The sequence below is a fragment of the Scyliorhinus canicula genome, chromosome 3 (assembly GCF_902713615.1).
Source record: "Scyliorhinus canicula chromosome 3, sScyCan1.1, whole genome shotgun sequence".
NCBI lineage: Eukaryota > Metazoa > Chordata > Chondrichthyes > Carcharhiniformes > Scyliorhinidae > Scyliorhinus > Scyliorhinus canicula.
In genome coordinates, this window is record NC_052148.1 from 107,457,628 (window position 1) to 107,481,333 (window position 23,706).

Below are 23,706 nucleotides of genomic sequence, written 5' to 3' on the forward strand. Positions count from 1 at the left end.
TGACCACGCATCAATCACTTTCGCCTCTCGGATTCCACAGAATATAGGCACATTCTACTCAACGTTGATGCCAGAGCACTCGATCTTGGGGGATTGTCCCCAAGAGTCCCTGCTTGTAGTCGCTGATCAATGTTCCCTCCCCATCACCAGCCAGGCTGCCTATTTGTCCGGCTGGCAAGCAGGATACAGAGCAGAAAACAAAATGCTAGTGAGTTCCTGCTCCAAAGACCAGCTATATTTCCATATCCACAAAATCGTCCCATTTCTCGGTCATTTTCAGACTCATCCAGTGGATGTCAGATCCACAGTTTCTGTAACTTAATTTTACAAGCAGTAGGAAATTCTAATTAGATTTAATCTTCCATTTTTACATTCTTCGCCCCACAAAGTCTGTTCAAGTGACCTTTTTGTTAAAATTTACCACTGCCTCTCTAAGCCTATTATCAAATGTAATTTATTTTGTCCTTAAATGCATTTTGCAGGTTCCACCTCTGTTGCACACCAAAGATGTATGATTAAAGTGATGTGACCTGCCCGACCTCACATACTTTGGCTGTAGATATGCTGGAGGTAGGTGCTATGAATTTTCAGTCGTAAATATCCAGATAAAATCACAATTGTGTGTGCATGTGTGTATGTGCGAAACAGACGCCAAATTATTTGTCATCCACACATACATACTTTGCATAGACAGTTACAGGATACACATTAGAAGCAGGAACACCAACTAATTTTGTTTATCTCTCCAGTCCCATTATGTTGAGATCAATCAGAACACTTGAACATTGCCAATGCCAGTGAATTCAACAGGGACTGGGCATTAACTTGATGGCTCCTTAATTTGTATAGCTCAACTTCGGAATACCAACTGAGCTGGGAGGAATCAAATGCTCGCAGACTACTTTGTAGAGCTGACTCTGCATCCCCTTACCCCAAATGAGAGAGAAGAGGAGAAGCTACGTTCCACATAAATAAGTGGTCAGTGATGGGGCAATAAAATTTCCAAACTCCAAGCTTTCTGTAAGCGTAGCTTCCCACTGGGAGCAAGATCATGCAATTAGCCCAGCAGCAGTTCGTTAAACTGTAACAGAAGAGTCCACTTCCCATAGAAGCCAAATGTGACAGTGCACATTACTTCAGTGGTTAATAAAAAATTTAGTTTGTATAAATTTAGCAAATGTCTCAAAAGCTGATTTAGCATAGGGCTAAATTGCTGGCTTTGAATGCAGACCAAGGCAGGCCAGCAGCACGGTTCAATTCCCGTACCAGCCTCCACGAACAGGCGCTGGAATGTGGCGACTAGGGGCTTTTGATACTTGTGACAATAAGCGATTTTCATTTCATTTAATTTCAAAAGCTTTGGTAATCAATACTACACCAATTGCCAGTTTAATTTAACTCCACGACACAAAAGGAAAACCATGTTCTAAACAAGAACAAAGTTTAAAAATTAAAGATTTAATTTTACTGCCAATGGTATCCAATTTTTAAACCGATGGCATTTACCCCAGTTATATCAAAAGTTCTTCAGAAGCTCCAAACTTTCTAACATTTGCAGGGATCTGTCAAGAATCACAATATGTGCAGCCTACAACCATAAAAACAGAAAGAGACGTAAGTCATGAAAGAAAAATTTACTGACACTAGAAGCCTGAAATGAAAACAGAAAATGCTGGATATACTCAACAGGTTCATCAGCGTCTGAAACCAAAAACAGACCCTTGACTACCTAACTCCATTTTTCAGTTTTGATAAAGGATTCCTAACCAAAGCATTAATCATCTTGATCTTTTCAATGCAACCTGTTATGAGCATTTTCTGCTTTTATCACTGATAATTTGAGATTGAGGACGGAGAACAGGATGCCACAAAAGGTTGTGAGCCTGTCGAATGCAAAACCAAAGTCAATGATTGAAGCAGGACTGTGTCAATATTTTAGAAAAGACGGGGCGGCACGGTGGCACAGTGGTTAGCATTGCTGCCTACAGCGCTGAGGACCCGGGTTCGAATCCCGGCCCTGGGTCACTGTCTGTGTGGAGTTTGCACATTCTCCCCGTGTCTGCGTGGGTTTCACCCCCACAACCCAAAGATGTGCAGGTTAGGCGGATTGGCCACGTTAAATTGCCCCTTAATTGGAATAAATGATTTGGATATTCTAAATTCTTCTTTTTTTTTAAAAACTATTTTAGAAAAGATTAGCTAGGTTGTATGAAAAGGGAATACTGTAACAGGGTGGACTTGGAAGCTAGGGCTACTGCTCATATGGAGAATAAAGACTCATTAGACTGAATGGTCTGTTACCATATTCTAATTTTGATTTACTACAAGATGTGGAAGCTAAGTTTTCCCAAATCTATGCAAAAATCAACAAAAGTCAAATCCAACAGAAACTGTTGAGGGCCTCACGGTAGCATGGTGGTTAGCATCAATGCTTCACAGCTCCAGGGTCCCAGGTTCGATTCCCGGCTGGGTCACTGTCTGTGCGGAGTCTGCACGTCCTCCCCGTGTGCGCGTGGGTTTCCTCCGGGTGCTCCGGTTTCCTCCCACAGTCCAAAGATGTGCGGGTTAGGTGGATTGGCCATGCTAAATTGCCCGTAGTGTAAGGTTAATGGGGGGATTGTTGGGTTACGGGTATACCGGTTACGTGGGTTAAGTAGGGTGATCATTGCTCGGCACAACATCGAGGGCCGAAGGGCCTGTTCTGTGCTGTACTGTTCTATGAACATCCCACAATTCCCTATTTCAATTTTCAGTAATTACATCTCAATCTTAAAAAAGTTACTGCGCACAGTGTTTACCAAATATGATTTTTAAAATGTTGTGACTCTGAAGTTATCTGTCAACATATGGCACAATAATTTGTTTACACACAAGAAAAAGTCCAAAACATACCACTGTGATAACATTGCCTTAAACCTAAAAGTCTTATTTTTTAAAGTTTATACTAAAATGTCAACAGGACCGTCTTTTCATTAATTGCCGTGTTTATTTAACAATAATTAGTTACGTGCTAAACCTTTCCACAGAGTGGCCAAAGATCCAGTGCACTTGCCTCATGAGTCTGATAGGAACATGCCAGATAGGCCACAAATTAGGTCCAGATATTTTGAATACCAACCTAGTATTCCAATTTTAAAGTCCTTTATTTATAATACAGCAGGAGACATATAAAGAGAATATTTTTTCATTGATCTTATCGGGATTCAAAGATAATTCCAACAAAAAGAAACACAATCAAATTGAGAGGAAGAGACATTGCTCAAGGAAAGTACAGAGACAGCATACCCTTTTTCTGACTAAGCAGGCTGTTCTTACATTTAATAATCCTGAGGTTTACATATTTATTAGTCAGGTAGACATCATTTTGGCTACAACAGCCAAGCATAAATAAAACCATATGAAAAGACTTCCAAATCCATATCACCACAAAGACAGTTTATTGGTGTTAGAAACTGGACTTTGCTTCATATCACCTTGTTTTCAATGAACTCCTTCTATACCTACTGGTTTACTATAATCCTTATGTACCTCAACTATCTGGAAGTTGGAATCTTACGTAACAGCTAGGAGACATATTCAGTAACAAATAAGCTGTAGTGAAATGAAGGATTAAGATGAGACAAGAGAAGAAAGGCTAGGTAAGTTTTAAAATAGCCTACCTTTTTCTTCGTCAATTTTGAAAATTCCAAGTCCAGATCCATCTCTTATGGAATATCTAACTTCTCCATCTCTGCCTCTGTCATTATCGTGAGCATTTATAGTCATCACTGGTGTACCAATGGGAACATCTTCTCTAACAGATCCATTAGTCGCAAAGAAAGGAAAGACAGGAGGGTATAAATTCTCATTTACATCCACTACTTCCACTTGAATGTAACATGTTGAAGATAGAGAAATTGGCCGTCCTTTATCCTTCGCCCGAGCAGTCAGATTATACAACTGCTTCTTCTCAAAGTCTAGCCTTTGCACAATACGTAGAGCTCCACTTAGTTTGTCCACATCAAAATATCCTTCTCCATTGTCTATCAGACTGTAGCGGACCTGACTGCTGTGGCCAACATCAGGATCATAGGCCTCCAGCCACATTGCAACTGTTCCTACTGGAAGGTCTTCTCGAACTTTAATGTGGTAGTTTCGAGGAATAAACTCAGGTGGATTGTCATTTACATCTTCCAAAATCACTTTCAACAATACTGTTGAAAACAGCTGTGGCTCCTGCTCAGCTTGATCTCTGGCTTCAATTTTCAGTAAGTAGACAGGGATTTTTTCTCTATCCAGCAATCCTTTAACTTTCACAATCCCACTTACACTATCAATTGCAAACATGTCCGTGTCTGTCACAATAGAGTACCTGACTTCTCCATTGGCACCCAGATCTCTGTCTGTTGCTTCAAGCTGAATAATTTCACTACCCACTTCTTTGTTTTCACTCACTTCTTCCGAGTACATATCCTGCAGGAATTCTGGACTGTTATCATTTGCATCCAATATGTTCACATCTAATAGACGCCAAGCAGACTTCTGAGGTATCCCAAGATCATAGACAGTTATATTAAGTGTGTAATGATCAGTTTTTTCTCTGTCAAGTGGAGTGAATACCTTTAGCCATCCCAGTTCCAGATCAACAATAAACCTGCTGTCACGGTCACCTCCAGAAATTACATGGACTAATTTACCATTAAAGCCATTGTCAAGATCTGTAGCATTTATAAACAATAAATTTGTTCCCACTGCTTTGTCTTCTTTAATTTCAATTATATTTGGAAAAGAACCATCAAAGAGTGGTGCATGGCGGTTAATTGAATGATTATCAGAAAACAGGTCTTCAGTATCTTCATGATTGTGGACCTTATTTGCCTGCAGAAGCTTTTCTGCCAAATGTTTAGCTACTCCGGTCTCCATACAGTGCAGATTAACTTGTTTACGACTGGTTGCTACGGTGATGTTGATGTACATTGCAGTAGCAAAGTTCTCCCCATCTGTAGCTGTGATTTGTAGACTATAAAAAGACCTTTGGAGACCAGGTTCATCTGTTAGAGCCCGCTTCAACACAAGAACACCAGAGTTAGGATTTAAGTCGAACAGATCTAATTCATTCCCTGATACTATCCGGTATCTTACCAATTGTAGTTCATCTGCATCAATAGCAGATACTGTAGCAATCTGCTCTCCAACACTTAGATCCCTTGGTATTGTTCCTATACAGTTCACCTTTTCGAACAATGGCTTGTTGTCATTTAGATTGCTTAAGGAAATAGTGACAAGTGCTTCAACTTCACGACGATACGGTGAGCCCCAGTCAGATGCACGAACCCGCAAATTATATATCCTTGGCATCAATTCATAATCCAGTTCCTCTGCGGTACTGATGTCTCCACTGAAATAGTCTATCACAAAAGGTGGTGGGTTCAAGTTGGCTATGCTATATGTTACATATCCATTTTCAACGCTATCAACATCGGTGGCACTCACAGTTAGAACAATGGTACCAATTGGCACATTTTCGCTGACACTGGCCTTATACGATGACTGTTTGAATTCGGGAGCATTATCATTCATATCTGTCACAGAAACAATTACCTTTGTTGATGCTTGTCTGTCGACAATTATAACTTCGAGTTCATAGTGAGAAGCTTCCTGTGCTTTTATAAAGTCATTAGTAGCGATGAGACCAGTATCAGGGTTAATATGAAACTTGTCAGCATGATATTTGAAAGCAAACTTCATCTGTGGATGCATGGGACTAGCTGTAACCATTACAACTGGAGAATTAGGGGGTGCAAACTCATTCAAACTGGCTTCATACACAGCTTTCTCAAATCTACATGGCAAAGAATTTGACTGTGGGGAGATAACATGGATAACTTTCACAGAAGAAAACTGCGGAGGGCTTCCTTTGTCCTTAGCTTGAAGTGTAAGGTTATATCCAGAAGATTGGCTTTCCCAATCAACTTGGTCAACAGCTTTAATTCGATATTCTTTGCTACCAGGGCTTGACCTCATCGCTTTGAATTGATGCAGGGGATCACCCGCCACAATATTTAAAGAAGCTATTTCTCCATTAACTCCCGGGTCCTCGTCTTCCACAGTTACAATTGCATACGTTGGATCCTTGTCCATGGCCGATGGGGTAAGAGTAACAGCTATGATGACAGGTGCATTCTCATTCCCCTGTTCCACATGAATAGTAAGCTTTGCCATGCTGCTAATTCCACTACTGCCATACAATTTCTTGCCACGATCAGCTGCTAGAATCTCCAGGTCATATTGTTTTGTTTCGGTGTAGTCCAACCTTCCTGTAAGGGTAATCACGCCATTGGTAGGATGAATGGCAAACATATCTGTCCTGTCCTTAAAACTGTAATAAAACTCTCCATTGGTACCAATGTCAGCATCTGTGGCTCTGACTCTGGCTACACTGGTTCTCAGAGCTGTGTTTTCTGCCAAAGACACACTGTATGAGGTTGGTGAAAACAAGGGCCTCAAGTCATTTGTATCTAAAACATGGACTTTAACCTTTGTCCGTGCTTCAGAATTTGTTTTTTTCTCAATTGCTTTAACACTCAACAAATAGTGGTCCCTCACTTCTCTATTTAACACCGCAGTATTCCCTCCCTTGGTCCTGATACGCAAGAAACAGAAATCCCCAAGAATGTAGTCTTCAGCTTTGAACAGGTTTTCATGATCTCCAGAAATAATTTTATATCGAAACTCCGATGATGGATTTGTGATGTAAATACCCATTTTTACATAACTTTCTAAATAGGTCTTGGCTGCAGAATTCTCATAAATATAAGCATTATAAAGATGCTGTGTGAACTGTATTGAGGATGCTGGTTCTTTCTTCCTATTTCCTTCTCCGCTGTTTAAAAGCTGTAAAAACAGTACAGAAAACAATAGTGCAGTATATCGCATCATGATGACACTTGAGTAATCACCAGCTGACCTGAAAAATATAAAAGTAGAATTTTAGTCTTTCCATTGGAATATTTTTAAGCAGCACAAATTCTTACACTGTACAACAAAAAATGAATGACATCCATAACATTGAATAAAAATACTTCTGGGGCGGCATGTGGCGCAGCGGTTAGCACTGGGACCCAAGTTCGAATTCTGGCCCTGGCTCACTGTCCGTGTGGAGTTTGCACATTCTCCCCGTGTCTGCGTGGGTTACACCCCCACAACCCAAAGATGTGCAGGTTAGGTCGTTTGGAAAAGCTAAATTGGCCATTAATTGGAATAAAAAAATAATTGGGTACTCTAAATTTATTTTAAAAATCTTGCAAGCACAATGTATTTCTACAAAATATTAAATACAATAATATACAAAGTTTTGTCAAGGCTTCCCATTTCTTTCCCTCTTTTGTACTGAAGAAGCAATTTTACAAGTCTAGGCAGTTAGGAGAATCTCACCTGACACCAGAATGCACCTGATATATTACCATACACTACCTGCGAATCTCCAATCCATAAAAGGGTCGGAAAATCATAGGCAGTGCACACCCAAATTATGAATGTCTTTTCACAATCCTGACCATTCTGCTGCTCTGGAACCATCTTTTTATGTTGGGGCTGTTTAGCACAGGACTAAATTGCTGGCTTTGAAAGCAGACCAAGCAGGCCAGCAGCACGGTTTGATTCCCGTAACAGCCTTCCCGAACAGGCGCCGGAATGTGGCGACTAGGGGCTTTTCACAGTAACTTAATTGAAGCCTACTCGTGACAACAAGCGATTTTCATTTCATTTTTACATTTTCCCTTGCCAGCGTTGCCAAGTCTCACCCACTACAAGCCAAATGAAAAACGACCTACGCTCCCACCCTTCCTCCCATGTTTGTTTTTATAAATTTAGAGTACCCAATTATTTCTTTCCAATTAAGGGGCAATTTAGCGTGGCCAATCCACCTACCCTGCACATCTTTTGGGTTGTGGGGTTGAAACCCACGCAGACACGGGAAGAATGTGCAAACTCCACACAGACAGTGACCCAGGGCCAGGATTCGAACTTGGGACCCAGTGCTAACCACTGTGCTGCTCCCATGTTAACCGATACCCGTCACCAGTAAGCTGGCTGACCTAAACTGTTTCCCAATTAAAGCAATGCCTCAGTTTTAAATTTCTCATTTTGGTTTTCAAATCCCACCATGCTGTCACCCTTCCAGATTTGTAATCTCCTCCAACCTCAACTTTTGAAGTTATCTTGGTTCTTTTAATTCAGGCCTCCTGTACGTTTCCCATTTTAATTGTTCCACTACTGATAGCAATCCTCCCTCAACCTCTCCATCTCATTTTCCTCCCTGTAGATGCTCCTTAAAACCTACCCTTTTGACACAAGCTTTTGCCCAGCTCCCCTAATGTCTCCTGATGTGGTTTGTCATCAAATTTTGCTTTATAACACTTACGTGAAGTACCTCAAAAATGTTACTACTGTGGTAAAATTGTTAGGATTTCCCAAGATTGGCACCAGGGAGATCTGTTCTTAGTCAATTCCTGCAGTTTTGAACCTGGCTTTCAGACGTGCTGAGGAGGCTGATAGCACTGGTGCAATATAAAACATCCCCAGAGAACTGAGAAGTTTTTTTTGTGACTGACACATAATTACCCATCCCACAACCCAGACATAAGAATTCTTTCCAAACTTTTACAAATTTCCTTCCAATTTTCTTCCCAGCTTTCACGAAGTTATTTATTCTTGCTTGGCTCTATTTTGACAGGCATTAGCAGCCCTCTGGTACCTCACCAATGTAACTATCCTTTTTATAGAAGCCGCGATGGTGACTGCTGGCAGACTATTTAATTGTGGGAGTCTTCCAGAATCTACAAATGTCTAAAATCTGAACTCACTCCAAAGCTCTCAAAAAAAATGCTAAAACCCTTTTTTGCACAGAAATTGAGTGTTCTCACGTACTTTGCTTTGGGTGCAATTTTAGTTTATTGAAACATGTGTTGACACATAACAGCCATGTGATAAGCAGAAGCTTTAATTAAGTGCTCATGCATTTAAGTGGTCAAGCTTGGAATCTCTGTGATATTAATAAGGAAATATTTCCTTTAATAGAACCTTGTATTTTTTAAATATTTGTCAGACTTCATAATAACTCTATTAAATAAAACATCGCAACCTATTCTCCAGTGAGGGCACTTCACGTTAAAGGGCAACACTGAACACTGTCACATAATCACAGGATTTTTATAGTACAGGAGGCCATTCAGTCCATCGAGTCTGTACTGGCTCTCTGAAAGAGCATTCTACCTGCCTTACCCCCCAGAACCTTGCACATTCTCTCTTTTCAGTTAGCAATCTGAAAAGCAATCCCTTTGAATACCTTGACTGAGGTTTGTTCCAGACTCCAACCACCCTTTGGATGAAAACATTTTTCAAGATATGCTTTCACCAATTATTTTGAATCTGTGCTCTCTAGTGCTTGAAACTCTTGAGTGGGAACAGTTTCTCAGTATTTACCCTGTCCATACCCCTCAGGATTTTGAATACCTCTATCAAGTCTTGTCTTGCCCTTGTTTTCTCCAAGGAAAATAGCCTCAACCTCTCCAACCTACCCTCATAGCTACAGTTCTTTATACTGGGATCATTGCAGTGAATCCCTCCTATGCCTTCGCATCCTTTCGTATGCATGGGGCTCAGAACTGGACACAGTATTTTAGGTATGGTCTAACTCCTGTCATAGTACTATGTATATATATTTCCAAATCTATGAAGTGTACAAGAAAATGATCAGGTAACGAAAAATAATCATGAAAACAAGAAACTCTCCTGTTCAACAAAACAAACAAGTGTTTCATTCTTGAGTTCATGGAACCATCTAAATCTTTGGCTTGCATTGTAACTCTGAGCCTTAGTTTCCACTAAACCCCAATATGTCGCAAGCCCCAGCTTTGCTCACACTAACTGTAAATTCCAGTGCCTGGCAGGACCAAGCAAACTTTAATTGGTTGCCCAGAAGCTAATTTACTCCAGCAGAACATTTTAATACATTGGAGGAGCGGGTGGTTCCAACACACAAGGTTTTCATGCAAAGGCATGGAAGCAATGTCTATTTTTGCACATTCTTAAATTAACTTCACTCTGAATTCTTTAATTGATGGAGGTTACAATATGCATTTTCCTTTTACAAAAATAGCACTGTCTACTTAGGACATCACAATAAACTCACTACAGACACTTTCCTCAACTGCGTCATAACCTATCTTTTTATTTTAAGAAACCAAAGCCAAGAACAAAGGTCCAGAGTGCAGGACAAAGTCTGACGATTGTAAAAGGTAAAAAGAAAACCGAGGGAGGTAAGAAGTTTCATTTTTTGTGAGTTCAGGAAGAGTCATGTGGAGTACTTTGTTAGAATTAAGACTCATAGCATAGAGTTGGGATGCATGAAGGAGGAATAGCGTCAAACAATATATTGAACAAAAAAGGAAGTTCAGAATAAAATGACACAGAATATTCATGGAATAAAGAAAGTGAATGGAGAGAGGGGACAAAAGGAGATAGGGAAATCACATCAGATGATAATATTTTTCTTAAATGCTATTGAGAAATGTATGTTTCAAATCACTAGCTTTCAGAGCACTGCTCCTTCCTCAGGTGAATGAAGAGGTATGTTCCACCTACGGAGAAACTATGATATCTTCTTTGCAGCCTTCAACACGTCATCGATGAAGATGAACATCTTGCCACGGTCATCCCCACACCCCCACTACTTGCCTTCAAACAACCGCGCAACCTCAAACAAACCATTGTTTGTAGCAAACTACCTAGGTTTCAGAACAGCGACCACAACACCACACAACCCTGCCATGGCAATTCTGCAAGCCATGCCAGGTCATCGACATGGGTACCACCATTACCACCAGGTACGTGGTACATACTCGTGTGACTCGGCCACCATTGTCTACTTCATACGCTGCAGGAAAGGATGTCCCGAAGCATGGTGCATTGACGAGACTATGGAAACACTGCAACAACGGATGAATGGACATCACGTGACAATCGCCAGGCAGGACTGTTCCCTTCCAGTCGGGGAACACTTCAGCAGTCAAGGGCATGCAGCCTCTGATCTCCGGGTAAGCGTTCTCCAAGGCGGCCTTCAGGACGCACAACGCAAAATCGCCGAGCAGAAACTTATAGCCAAGTTCCGCACACATGAGTACGGCCTCAACCGGGACCTTGGATTCATGTCGCATTACATTCACCCCCCCGTCATCTGGTCTGCGCTTGTGAAATCCTATCAACTGTCCTGGCTTGAGACAATTCACACCTCTTTAACCTGGGGTTACCCCTATCTCTGGATCTGTAAAGACTTAATTACCTGCAAATGCTCACATTCAAAGCATTGTCTTGCATCTTTGACTTTGTATATATATATATATATATGTTTCTGGAACATGCCTCTTCATTCACCTGAGGAAGGAGCAGTGCTCCGAAAGCTAGTGTTTTGAAACAAACCTGTTGGACTTTAACCTGGTTTGGAAGACTTCTTACTGTGCTCACCCCAGTCCAACGGCAGCATCTCCACATCATTGAGAAATGTGACTGAGGTTCTACAAAAGCTTCCCAGACATGACCGCAGACAAGCCTGTACCTTATAGAGGGTTAAGAATTGGTGAAGGAAAGAGAAAGCAAATTGAAATTCTTGGAGGCAGCCATACACGAGTTCCATTTCAAGTCTGAGAAGGTAATGAAGCCAAGAATGATAGATGAGGAACGATTAGGGTCAACTCCACCAATGCTTAGATGGTGGATAACTGTTAACACTGCTAGTACCATAAACAAGTTAGTTAATTGACAAATTGAAACAAGCAGGAACTTTGTTGCTCTATTTCTGGACATGAATTAAATCCTGATTAAATGTGTTGGCTGTATTACAAGAACTGATAAGTGTGAGCGGAAGGCTGACCACGTACAGGGGAATCATCAGCAAATCTTTTAGGTAGGATTATAACAGAAAGAGGTTATTAATAAAAGGAAGGAATAGAGTGGAAAAGAGCTGAGTCTTGGGGCTCGTGAGTTGATTGAAAAAGGGTCAGAGGATGAACAGCACAGATAGTTATTTAACAAGAAAATAAACATAAATCACTTGTTTTGATTAATAATTATTTCACCCATTAAATTTTTCCATTGCTTTGCTGACAAAGGAGTGCATTTTCTGAAACAACTGTTTGTAATTACAGTTCCATTATTGAAACTGTGATTTTGTGCATTACAAAAGGTAAATGTCATGATGCAAGGCTGCCAGTTCAGTATCTCTCTCAATCAGAGCAAGGATCAGAGAATCAAGATGGAAATCAATGTGTCCAAATTTCCAGTGTTCAATTGGAAGAATCATCAGTTAGTCCCACAGACTGCGCATCTAATTCATGGTGGTTTTGCGCAATGGTACTTATGTGAGTTCATGTCACAAAATTTACAAATTTGCAGCAAAGTTCAGAATGCTCAGTTAGTGAAGGAAACTGCAGCGTTCGTAGGGCATGTTCAGACATGCCTTCAAAGTCTTTAAATGGAGCACACATAACCCCAATCTTATTTTAGAATACTTTTAGCCACAAAACGCCATTAACACATGCAATCTGTCCAAAAATGTGAAAAAGAACATATTATACTGCCAATGTGACAAATACCAACCAGGGAATTGGAACAAACAAAATAAGTTCTTGTTGAAATGCCAAGGGATTTCTGGGATTATGGAGTTTACTATAAGGAATCTGCAACATCCTTTTTCTCTGAAAGCAACTTTCCACATCAATGTTAAGACTGATATACTGGCAAGGATTGGAATTTTCTTCTCGGACTCCTACAATCTGTTCCTTTGTACAAAGTCAAGTTTCTGCCAAGGTTTGACTTCTGTCGCAGGAGAATACCAATGATGCTCGAACATGCAGAAGCAGAAATGTGGTTCAAGATCATTTTATCCATTAGATTTCTTCAGTACTTTGTGTACAAAATAATACGGCTCTTAAAGCAACTGAATAAGATCATTCCTCCTTTTAAAACCGATAGTTATGTTACTGGGTGATATTAATTACAATTTTGATCCCAAGCTCAAAAGGTTCCTGATTTATAAAGCAAGTTGAAATATTAGCACAGATTTAAACTAAGCTTCTCAATTACCAGATTAAACATAATACTGTTATCTCAGTTTTAGGTACAGTAAGCTAAGTCTGCAAACCTGATGCTTTATCTGCGAGTGCCGAAAGCAAACACCCCTATTGGTCCCAAAGCAAGTTTAGCTCATTACATCAGCTCACCCCAGCCCCCACATTTGTCAATCCTGAATAACCATTTAACAAAGCTTGCTGACTTGCAAACAGGACCTTGACAATAAAGCATCAAGTCCAGGAACAAAATAGTAAATCATACCAAGCAGATAAAATTAACTGCTGAGATTTCAGAATTGCAGCAGGCAATATAGACAGGTAATTGCAAAAGAGATCTAACACTGGAAAAACAAATCTAAAGGATCCTGAAAGTTTTCTTTCGGGAATGCAAGCTGTCTAAATATTTGCTAAATTGCTTTTGTGGGAGTTGTTGACCAAGTTCTGCAAATCTGAAATAAATTTACCAAACGTTTGAATCTACCTCAGATGGACCGTGAAAAGAAAGTCACAGAATACATGACATTTTTTATCAACTGTCCTGTGTATCTAAAGTAGTTCATTAAAACTGGCATCAGCTTAATAACTAGTTCAATTCTTAAACTGTAATTTATTTATTTCCAACAATTTAATTGCCAAGTTTCAAGTCAATTCAATATAAATTAACAAATCAATGGGTCTCTATCGCTATGCTGATTTCCAATGTAACAGAAAATTAAAATGACCATGAAATGTCACTGACTTGACTTTATCAGCAGTCTCCCCCGACACCCCCCCACCCCCAATCAGATTTCTTTCATCCCTGAATCGTTATGATTGCCGAAGCTCCTGTTACAGGCTAACACAACAAAAGCAAGGTTCGCTCAACCTAATCAATGATCGATTCACTAACGATTGAAAGGAATGAGTTTCTCAGGTCACGACCATTCATTACAAAATGCACTCCAGCGACTCACCAGATCAACTGTGCACCATTTTAAATGGTAGAATTTGAAACCCAGCTGAGGACACAACACCTGAGCGAGCTCTGGACAAATGTTTACAATTATGTTACAAAGGGTTCGGTTAAAAAAAATAGTAATTAAAGCTGCACTGTGGAAGCAGGGGTGTATTTTAGCACGTGTCTGCTCACTGAGCGGCAACGTCGCTTCGTAAGCGATGGGGGCTGATGCATGTACTGCAAAATGCCAAGTTGGATTACCAAGAAGTCATGTTTAAAATTAAACATGCAACTCCCAACTGGTCAGAAGGCGCCGTGCTTCTCGGGACCTCTCTGATTTCAATATTGTTACTGTCTCCAATATAACAAATCTGTAAGTTCCAGAGCCACAAATACATGCAACACTGCCCTGGCCAGATTAAACAAAAACACGCCTGCTGCTCAGAGATAGAGAAGCCGCTTTATCTGGAGGATCGAATTCCCTCAACCCGGTGAGAGAGAGAAATGAATCGGGTCAGAGAATCTGAAAAGAAAGGCACTCTTTCTGGAGAATGCCTGCTCCTGTTGTTGCGGCTTCCCGAAAAAGTTTATTTTCTCTCGAATGCAAGTCGAGTTCTGCTGCCAACCTGCTAACCAATCCGGGCTGGCTCCATATGGAGCGACAAAAATCTGGGTTTTGTGTGGTGGGGGTGGAGGGGGATATATTTGCACAAATCAAACAATGTAAATATGTGTGCCTGTGGAAACTTTATAGCAAATGCCCAGCTTAGATTCATGGAGCTGTCTGTTTCCCTCCCCCCCTCTTTTGCCCTGTGAGTGCCTGAGGAAGGGAGGGCGGGCGTGAAGGAGGGAGTGTGTGAAGGAGGGAGGGAGGGAGTGTGTGAAGGAGGGAGGGAGGGAGTGTGTGAAGGAGGGAGGGAGGGAGTGTGTGAAGGAGGGAGGGAGGGAGTGTGTGAAGGAGGGAGGGAGGGAGTGTGTGAAGGAGGGAGGGAGGGAGTGTGTGAAGGAGGGAGGGAGGGAGGGAGTGCGTGAAGGAGGGAGGGAGGGAGTGCGTGAGGGAGGGAGTGCGTGAAGGAGGGAGGGAGGGAGGGAGTGCGTGAAGGAGGGAGGGAGGGAGTGCGTGAAGGAGGGAGGGAGGGAGGGAGGGAGTGCGTGAAGGAGGGAGGGAGGGAGGGAGGGAGTGCGTGAAGGAGGGAGGGAGGGAGTGCGTGAAGGAGGGAGGGAGGGAGTGCGTGAAGGAGGGAGGGAGTGCGTGAAGGAGGGAGGGAGTGCGAAGGAGGGAGGGAGTGCGTGAAGGAGGGAGGGAGTGCGTGAAGGAGGGAGGGAAGGAGGGAGGGAGGGAGGGAGTGCGTGAAGGAGGGAGGGAGGGAGTGCGTGAAGGAGGGAGGGAGGGAGGGAGGGAGTGCGTGAAGGAGGGAGGGAGGGAGTGCGCGAGGGAGGGAGGGAGTGCGCGAGGGAGGGAGGGAGTGAGTGCCCGAGGGAGGGAGAGAGTGAGTGCCCGAGGGAGGGAGAGAGTGAGTGCCCGAGGGAGGGAGAGATGGAGTGCCCGAGGGAGGGAGAGATGGAGTGCCCGAGGGAGGGAGAGATGGAGTGCCCGAGGGAGGGAGAGATGGAGTGCCCGAGGGAGGGAGAGAGGGAGTGCCCGAGGGAGGGAGAGATGGAGTGCCCGAGGGAGGGAGAGATGGAGTGCCCGAGGGAGGGAGAGATGGAGTGCCCGAGGGAGGGAGAGATGGAGTGCCCGAGGGAGGGAGAGAGTGAGTGCCCGAGAGAGGGAGAGAGTGCCCGAGGAAGAGAGAGAGTGAGTGCCCGAGGGAGGGAGAGAGTGAGTGCCCGAGGGAGGGAGAGAGTGAGTGCCCGAGGGAGGGAGAAAGTGCCCGAGGGAGAGAGTGAGTGCCCGAGGGAGGGAGAGAGTGCCCGAGGGAGGGAGAGAGTGCCCGAGGGAGGGAGTGCCCGAGGGAGGGAGAGAGTGCCCGAGGGAGGGAGTGAGTGCCCGAGGGAGGGAGTGAGTGCCCGAGGGAGGGAGGGAGTGCCCGAGGGAGGGAGGGAGTGCCCGAGGGAGGGAGAGAGTGCCCGAGGGAGGGAGTGCCTGGGAGGCCCTGGGAGAGAGGGAGGCCCTGGGAGGGAGGCAGAGAGTGCCCGAGGGAGGGAGAGAGTGAGTGCCTGGGAGGGAGGCAGAGAGTGCCCAAGGGAGGGAGTGCCTGGGAGGCCCTGGGGGGAGGTAGGGAGTGCCAGGGAACGAGGGAGTGTCTGGGAGGAGGGGAGGGAGTGTCTGGGAGGAGGGAGGGAGGGCGGGGGAGGGAGGGAGGGCGGGGGAGGGAGGGCGTGCCTAGGAGGAGGGAGGGAGGGAGTGCCGGGAAGGATGGAAGGAGGGAGGGGGAGGGTGGAAGGAGGGAGGGGGAGGGTGGAAGGAGGGAGGGGGAGGGTGGAAGGAGGGAGGGGGAGGGTGGAAGGAGGGAGGGGGAGGGTGGAAGGAGGGAGGGGGAGGGTGGAAGGAGGGAGGGAGGGGGAGGGTGGAAGGAGGGAGGGGGATGGGGGGAGGGAGAGCCTGGGAGGAGGGGAGGGAGAGCCTGGGAGGGAAGGAGTGAGTGCCTGGGAGGGAGGGAATGAGTGCCTGGGAGGGAGGGAGTGAGTGCCTGGGAGGGAGGGAGTGAGTGCCTGGGAGGGAGGGAGGGAGGGAGGGAGTGAGTGCCTGGGAGGGAGGGAGGGAGGGAGTGAGTGCCTGGGAGGGAGGGAGGGAGTGAGTGCCTGGGAGGGAGGGAGGGAGTGAGTGCCTGGGAGGGAGGGAGGGAGTGAGTGCCTGGGAGGGAGGGAGGGAGTGAGTGCCTGGGAGGGAGGGAGGGAGTGAGTGCCTGGGAGGGAGGGAGTGCCTGGGAGGGAGGGAGGGAGGGAGGGAGTGACTGGGAGGGATGGAGGGAGTGCCTGGGAGGGATGGAGGGAGGGAGTGCCAGGGAGGGAGGGAGTGCCTGGGAGGGAGGGAGGGCCTGGGAGGGAGGGAGTGCCTGGGAGGGAGGGAGGGAGGGAGTGCCTGGGAGGGAGGGAGTGCCTGGGAGGGAGGGAGTGCCTGGGAGGGAGGGAGAGAGGGAGTGCCTGGGAGGGAGGGAGGGAGGGAGGGAGAGAGTGCCTGGGAGGGAGGGAGAGAGTGCCTGGGAGGGAGGGAGGGAGTGCCTGGGAGGGAGGGAGTGCCTGGGAGGGAGGGTGCCTGGGAGGGAGGGAGGGAGTGCCTGGGAGGGAGGGAGTGCGAGGGAGGGAGGGAGTGAGTGCCTGGGAGGGAGGGAGGGAGTGAGTGCCTGGGAGGGAGGGAGGGAGGGAAGGAGGGAATGAGTGCCTGGGAGGGAGGGAGGGAGGGAGAGGGTGCCTGGGTGGGTGGGGGAAGGGAGGGAGGGCCTGGAAGGGAGAGTGGGAGGGAGGGAGAGCCTGGGAGGGAGGGGAGTGCCTGGGAGGGAGGGAGGGGAGGACCTGGGAGGGAGGGGAGGACCTGGGAGGGAGGGAGGGAGGGGAGGACCTGGGAGGGAGGGAGGGGAGGGCCTGGGGGGGTGGGAAGAGGGAGGGAGTGAGTTCTGGAAGGGATGCCGGGTTGGGGTTGGGGTTGGGGTGGGGGGGTGCCTGGGAGGGAGGGGTGGAGGCAGCACAAGTGATTAGCACTGTTTCTTCACAGCTCCAGGGTCCCAGGTTCGATTCTCTGCTGGGTCACTGTCTGTTCGGAGTCTGCACGTTCTCCCCTTGTCTGCGTGGGTTTCCTCCGGGTGCTCCGGTTTCCTCCCACAGTCCAAAGATGTGCAGATTAGGTGGATTGGCCATGATAAATTGCCCTTGGTGACCAAAAAAGGTTAGATGGGGTTACTGGGTTAGGGTGGAAATGAGGGCTTAAGTGGGTCGGTGCAGACTCGATGGGCCCAATGGCCTTCTGCACTGTATGTTCTATGTCTGAGGGAGGAAGTGAATGCTTGGTGGAGGGACGGAGGGGAGTGAGTGCCTGGGAGGGAGTGAGTGCCTGGGAGGGAGGGAGGGATGGTGGGTGTGCCTGGGAGGGAGGGAGGGTGTGCCTGGGAGGGAGGGAGGGAGGAGTGCCTGGGAGGGAGGGAGTGCCTGGGAGGGAGGGAGTGCCTGGGAGGGTGTGCCTGGGAGGGAGGGAGTGCCTGGGAGGGAGGGAGTGCCTGGGAGGGACGGAGGGAGGGAGTGCCTGGGAGGGAGGGAGTGTCTGGGAGGGAGGGAGTGCCTGGGAGGGAGGGAGGGCGGGAGTGCCTGGGAGTGCGGGAGTGCCTGGGAGGGAGGGAGTGCCTGGGAGGGAGGGAGTGCCTGGGAGGGACGGAGGGAGGGAGTGCCTGGGAGGGACGGAGGGAGGGAGTGCCTGGGAGGGAGGGTGGGAGTGCCTGGGAGGGAGGGAGTGCCTGGGAGGGAGGGAGGGAGTGCCCGGGAGGGAGGGAGGGAGTGCCCTGGAGGGAGGGAGGGAGTGCCCTGGAGGGAAGGAGGGAGTGCCTGGGAGGGAGGGCGGGAGCGCCTGGGAGGGAAGGAGGGAGCGCCTGGGAGGGAGGGAGGGAGCGCCTGGGAGGGAGGGAGGGAGTGCCTGGGAGGGAGGGAGGGAGGGAGGGAGTGCCTGGGAGGGAGGGAGTGCCTGGGAGGGAGGGAGTGCCTGGGAGGGAGGGAAGGAGGGAGTGCCTGGGAGGGAGGGAGGGAAGGAGGGAGTGCCTGGGAGGGAGGGAAGGAGGGAGTGCCTGGGAGGGAGGGAGGGAGTGAGTACCTGGGAGGGAGGGCGGGAGTGCCTGGGAGGGCGGGAGTGCCTGGGAGGGAGGGCGGGAGTGCCTGGGAGGGAGCGAGGGAGTGCCTGGGAGGGAGGAAGGATGTCTGAGGAAGGTAGGGAGGATGTCTGAGGTAGGGGGGTAACGAGGATGTCTGAGGGAGGGATGTAGGGAGGATGTCTGAGGAAGGGTGGGAAGTAGGGAGCATGTCTGAGGGAGGGGGGAGGTATGGAGGATGACTGAGGGAGCGAGGTAGGAAGGATGTCGGAGGGAGGGAGGATGTCTGAGGGAGGATGTCTGACAGAGCGAGGGAGGATGTTTGATGGAGGGAGGGTGGTAAGGAGGATGTCTGAGGGAGGGATGTCGGGAGCATGTCTGAGGGAGCGAGGTAGGAAGGATGTCTGAGGGAGGGAGGCAGGATGTCTGAGGGGGGGAGGTAGGATGTCGGAGGGAGTGTCTGACGGATGGCCTGAATGAGTTCCTGAGGGTGGGAGTGAGTGCCTTAGGGAGGGAAGGAGTGCCTGGGAGATGGGAGAGTGCCGGAGCAAGTAAGTGTCTGAGGGAGGGAGTGGGTGAGTGTCTGAGGGAGTGTCTGAGGGAGGGACGGAGTGAGTGTCTAAGGGAGGGGGTGAGTGTCTGAGGGAGGGAGTGAGTGTCTGAGGGAGGGAGTGAGTGTCTGAGGGAGGGATGGAGTGAGTGTCTGAGGGAGGGACGGAGTGAGTGTCTAAGGGAGGGAGTGAATGTCTGAGGGAGTGGGTGAGTGTCTGAGGGAGGGAGTGGGTGAGTGTCTGAGGGAGGGAGGGAGGGAGTGAGTGTCTGAGGGAGGGAGGGAGGGAGTGAGTGTCTGAGGGAGGGAGGGAGGGAGTGAGTGTCTGAAGGGAGGGAGGGAGTGAGTGTCTTAGGGAGGGAGGGAGTGAATGTCTGAGGGAGTGAGTGTCTGAAGGGAGGGAGTGAGTGTCTGGAGGGAGGGAGTGAGTGTCTGAAGGGAGGGAGGGAGTGAATGTCTGAGGGAGTGAGTGTCTGAGGGAGGGAGCGTCTGAAGGAAGAAGGGAGTGTGTCTGAGGGAATGGGGAGTGAGTGAGTGTCTGAGGGAGTCCCTCTCCCACTGTCTCACAAGCTGAAAGGAAACGCCTGACACAAACTCTTCCCCAAACTGATGGGAACTAACTTCCCGGGGAGTTCTGCACGAGGCAGGAGAGAAAGGCGAGAAAGACACAAACAAGTCCAAGTCTGCCCAGAGTGTGGGAGTAAAGTGGGAAAACTCACGGTAGTTGCAGTGAGCCGTGCGCTGCTCGCTGAAGACGGCGTCCCCGAGCTCTCCCTCACACACCAGCCAGCCAGCCTCAGCACAAAGACAAACTTTTCACAGCGACAACTTCACCCCCCAAACAGCAGCAGCAGCAGCCGCTCTGAGTCGGCATTAAGCGGGCAGAGAGCGAGCCCGGGCCGCCCGCTTTCTCCCAAATGAGCACACCATGATGAGATTGTCCCTCGCCGGTCCGCAGCCCGCCCTGAGCATGCGCCGTGCCCGGCACTAGCTTCCCCTGGCATGCAATGGCACAGCGTGGCTCCGGGCAGGGCAAGGATCACTCACTCATTCACTGCCCCTCCTGCTGCTGCTGCACTGCAACATGCATTATCCCAATGCAATTATTAATCACTTCAACAGCTTTGGAATAAATCTTCCGATCAAAACACACCGGCCGTAAAACTGCTTTTAACTTTGTGGAAGCGAAATCGACTGGAAAGGGATAAAGACGAACAAATATATCTACGCTGTGGGTATACTTGAGTGAAGTGCTTCTCCGTCCCGTCTCCCCCGCAAAAAAAATCCAAGCGGCTATTCTTCTCCCACTTCACTCCTAACCTGAAACCCTTCCCGCAGCTCCCCCTGTCCCGTTAACAATACTGTATGTACCATTGCGCCAAGCCAGTGAGGTGGAAAGGGAAGGAGCACAGCCTTTAACGGCTAGACTATCGTTTACCCCCCAGACCAAACCAACTTTCTATTCAGTGTGCCAACGTTGTTTTCAGTCGCCTCACCTATAATGCAAACTGTTGTTCAAATGAACAAAGATGTCCCCGGCCAGAACAGATCTCCCCCTCCCCCATTCAACAGCCAACTTCAACCTCGAAAGCAACAAGGCGGCGAGAACTAAATCGTTCTGAGATTACACCGATGTCCGGACTGTTAACGATAAACATGAAACTCCCACCATTTGCAAAGTTTGCGGCAGTATAAATTCAACTGCTGTGAGGGGGGGAGGGGGGACTCCGTGCATCGGAGACACCTCAAATGATGCAATTGGTAACTTGTTTCACCTAAATCATTTCCCAACGCAAACACAAAAAAAAAATGAACGGCAACTGTGCCGTTTACAAAGGACTTCCTCGGCCCAGGAGTCTCGCCGCTGACAAGAAAGTCAGCTAAACACCACTCTGCGAAAAGAACATCCCGTTTTATTATTATCCACATTCCAATAAAGCAATTTTCACCGATCTTCTGAGGTACTTCATCTTGTACCGTCCAACTTAAAAGATCGCTGCTTCTTCCCAAACACAAACAGAGCGGATGGTAATAACTAATTATTTACACATCACATAGTACAGCAGTACATACCAATAATCAGCACCCCCCCCCCCCCCTCCCCCCAAGTCTATTTAGATCGAAACGTTAAAATGAATGTGCCCCCGGGAAACTTTGGGCTCTGAATGTTTGCTTTTCTTTATGAGGTGGACATGCCGGCGTTGGACTGGGGTGAGCACAGTAAGAAGTCTTACAACACCAGGTTAAAGTCCAACAGGTTTGTTTCATACACTAGCTTTCGGAGCACTGCTCCTTCCTCAGGTGAAATCTTTCTTTATGAGCCAGAAGGACAGCAGTTTGATTTACTGTAACTGCGAACAGAAAACACCCCGAGGGTGAAGCATATTTGTCACCACTTTCCTTTTTCAAGGAACCTAATCACGAATACCTGACTTTGAAATGAAAAGCTCCCAAAAGGTCCTGCCCTGAATGTCATGGAGCGGTTTAAATAGGTCCTGGCACACGACGTGGGGGGTTATCTGAACACAGTCATTGGAATCAGATTATATTGAAAATCAAACATATTCTTTTCCTCGTTAGCATGCCTTCACTCTCGCCCCCACACACCTCCAGTCAAAACTTTATCCGAATTACTTACCATAAGAAAAGACACGCAAACAAATACAGCAAATTGAAAACTGAGCGGAAATCAGATTGAACTGAATGACGGGCCTCACCTGAACTGTCTTTTAAAAAAACTGCAGTTCGAAAAATTATCATCCACATCACATTTCCAAGTATTAATCATCGCAACATTGTCCTGACCCCGGGTAAAAAGGTCAGGTTAGTCATCTTTATTGTGGAGTTGTAAGGAAGGAGCATTTTGAGATAACCCGCGCCCACTCGAATTGCGGTGAAAAGTCTGCACCTTGAAAACGTGACTGGAAATGTGTTTTTTTTTCTAAAATTACTCAATGCAAAGAATTGTTCGATTTGGAAAATAAACCTCCCAGTTGCACCTCTCAAATAAACTCCACCGAGCTCGCGAATAAATGCACATTGTGAAAACATTGCATGTTGCCTTTCCTGAGCCTGTGCCTTCCATTCAATATTGACCAGGATGGATATTGGGGGCACTGCCCCCGCTGTACTGTTAAAGATGACTGTGAACCTCCCTGTTCTGTCTTTCTGCCAGCACGCGGTGGCGCTCTTTTACAATGTTCGAACAGGAAAGCTTTATAAGGGATGCAATGACGATTGCTGCAGAACCCGAGGCTGTAAACTTGAGTAATCGCACACCATTTCAGTAAAATAAAACATTGCCAAAGGCTACCTTTAACGGGACCCGTGCAGGCTACCTTCCTCTGGCACTGCGCACATTGGAGTTGTTTTCAAAACGGCTTCAATCGGTGCTTTCAAAAAGCTCGCTGCTTTATTCAAACCATTCGAGTTTCTTTTGAATTCTTTTGCATTTACTTTTGTAAAACTGTACCCGGCGAAAAGCAATTTTAAGTCAGGGAGAGGTATATTAGCACCCATTTCCCCCTTTTGTTTCAATGCCAGTACAGCGCAAAATGAATTAACTTGATATTTATCGAACAAAAATTAAGGCCCCGTTTGAAACTGCATCAATCTGAAATCACTATCGTGTTGCATCGACTTACCAGACCAGCTGGAATCGACAGTTCCCGAGCAGATAAGATCCCGGGGATCACCAGGGAAAATGCCGAACGTTATTCCTGCTTTTTAGCTGACTCCGCCAGGGACTAGGGCCGAAGGTGATAGTCTTCGGTATCGTCCCATTTCCAGGAATTCAAAACAAGTTTTTAACGATCTGGATAAAGTGGAAGAGTCATGGAAAAGCGCTTCCAAACTCAGCCGCCAACACACAGTTCCTGCTGAGATGACTGTGGTTTAGAGGCCGTGACGTCAGAGATCTCCAATGCCGGTCAATGTTTTGAAAGTTCCCCAAGTTTAAAAAAATCCCGAAGCCGTTCACCAGAATAATACACGGTTTAGTGTAATTAGTTGTGTTGTGTGGTGCCCCGATGCGTGCACACTCTATGGTATAGCAGCGCGATCATATTGTTCTGTTTGCTCTGCAGTTAATTTGTGCTTTGAATACGTTTTGGCCGATTCCCACAATATCTCAGTTAATCAGCCTAGGTTACACAAGGTTGCACTCTGAACTGAACATTGCTTAGTTCAAATCAATGATATGATCATTCAAGATGATAGCGCTAAATGCACACTCCGTTACGTTATTTACAGGGCTTAATTTAAATTGATGGACAATTCTATTTTTTTGCGGAAAAATGACCTTGAATTGTCAGGAGTAAACATTCTTCAATAATAAAATCGCGGTTTACTATTAATCGTATTTAAAAATCGCATTTCCTC

At 46.9% G+C, this 23,706-nt stretch overlaps 1 protein-coding gene across 8 annotated transcripts in view; it reads right to left on the minus strand.

The window, feature by feature from the left end:
• Window positions 1-23,238, minus strand: part of fat1a (FAT atypical cadherin 1a) — a 248,833-nt gene extending 225,595 nt beyond the window's left edge. For 6 of the 8 annotated variants that reach the window (XM_038791071.1, XM_038791070.1, XM_038791069.1 and 3 more), the window contains exons 1-2: window positions 21,965-22,101; window positions 3,660-6,946 (exon numbers count right to left, since the gene is read on the minus strand). In XM_038791071.1, the coding sequence (XP_038646999.1) occupies window positions 3,660-6,946; window positions 21,965-22,092 (3,415 nt within the window). In that variant the 5' untranslated portion in view covers window positions 22,093-22,101. Of the gene's footprint in view, window positions 1-3,659; window positions 6,947-20,045; window positions 20,621-21,964; window positions 22,102-22,970 lie in introns of those variants that run through there. The other 2 variants (XM_038791072.1, XM_038791073.1) reach the window with 2 other exon arrangements.
• Window positions 23,239-23,706: the final 468 nt, after the last annotated feature.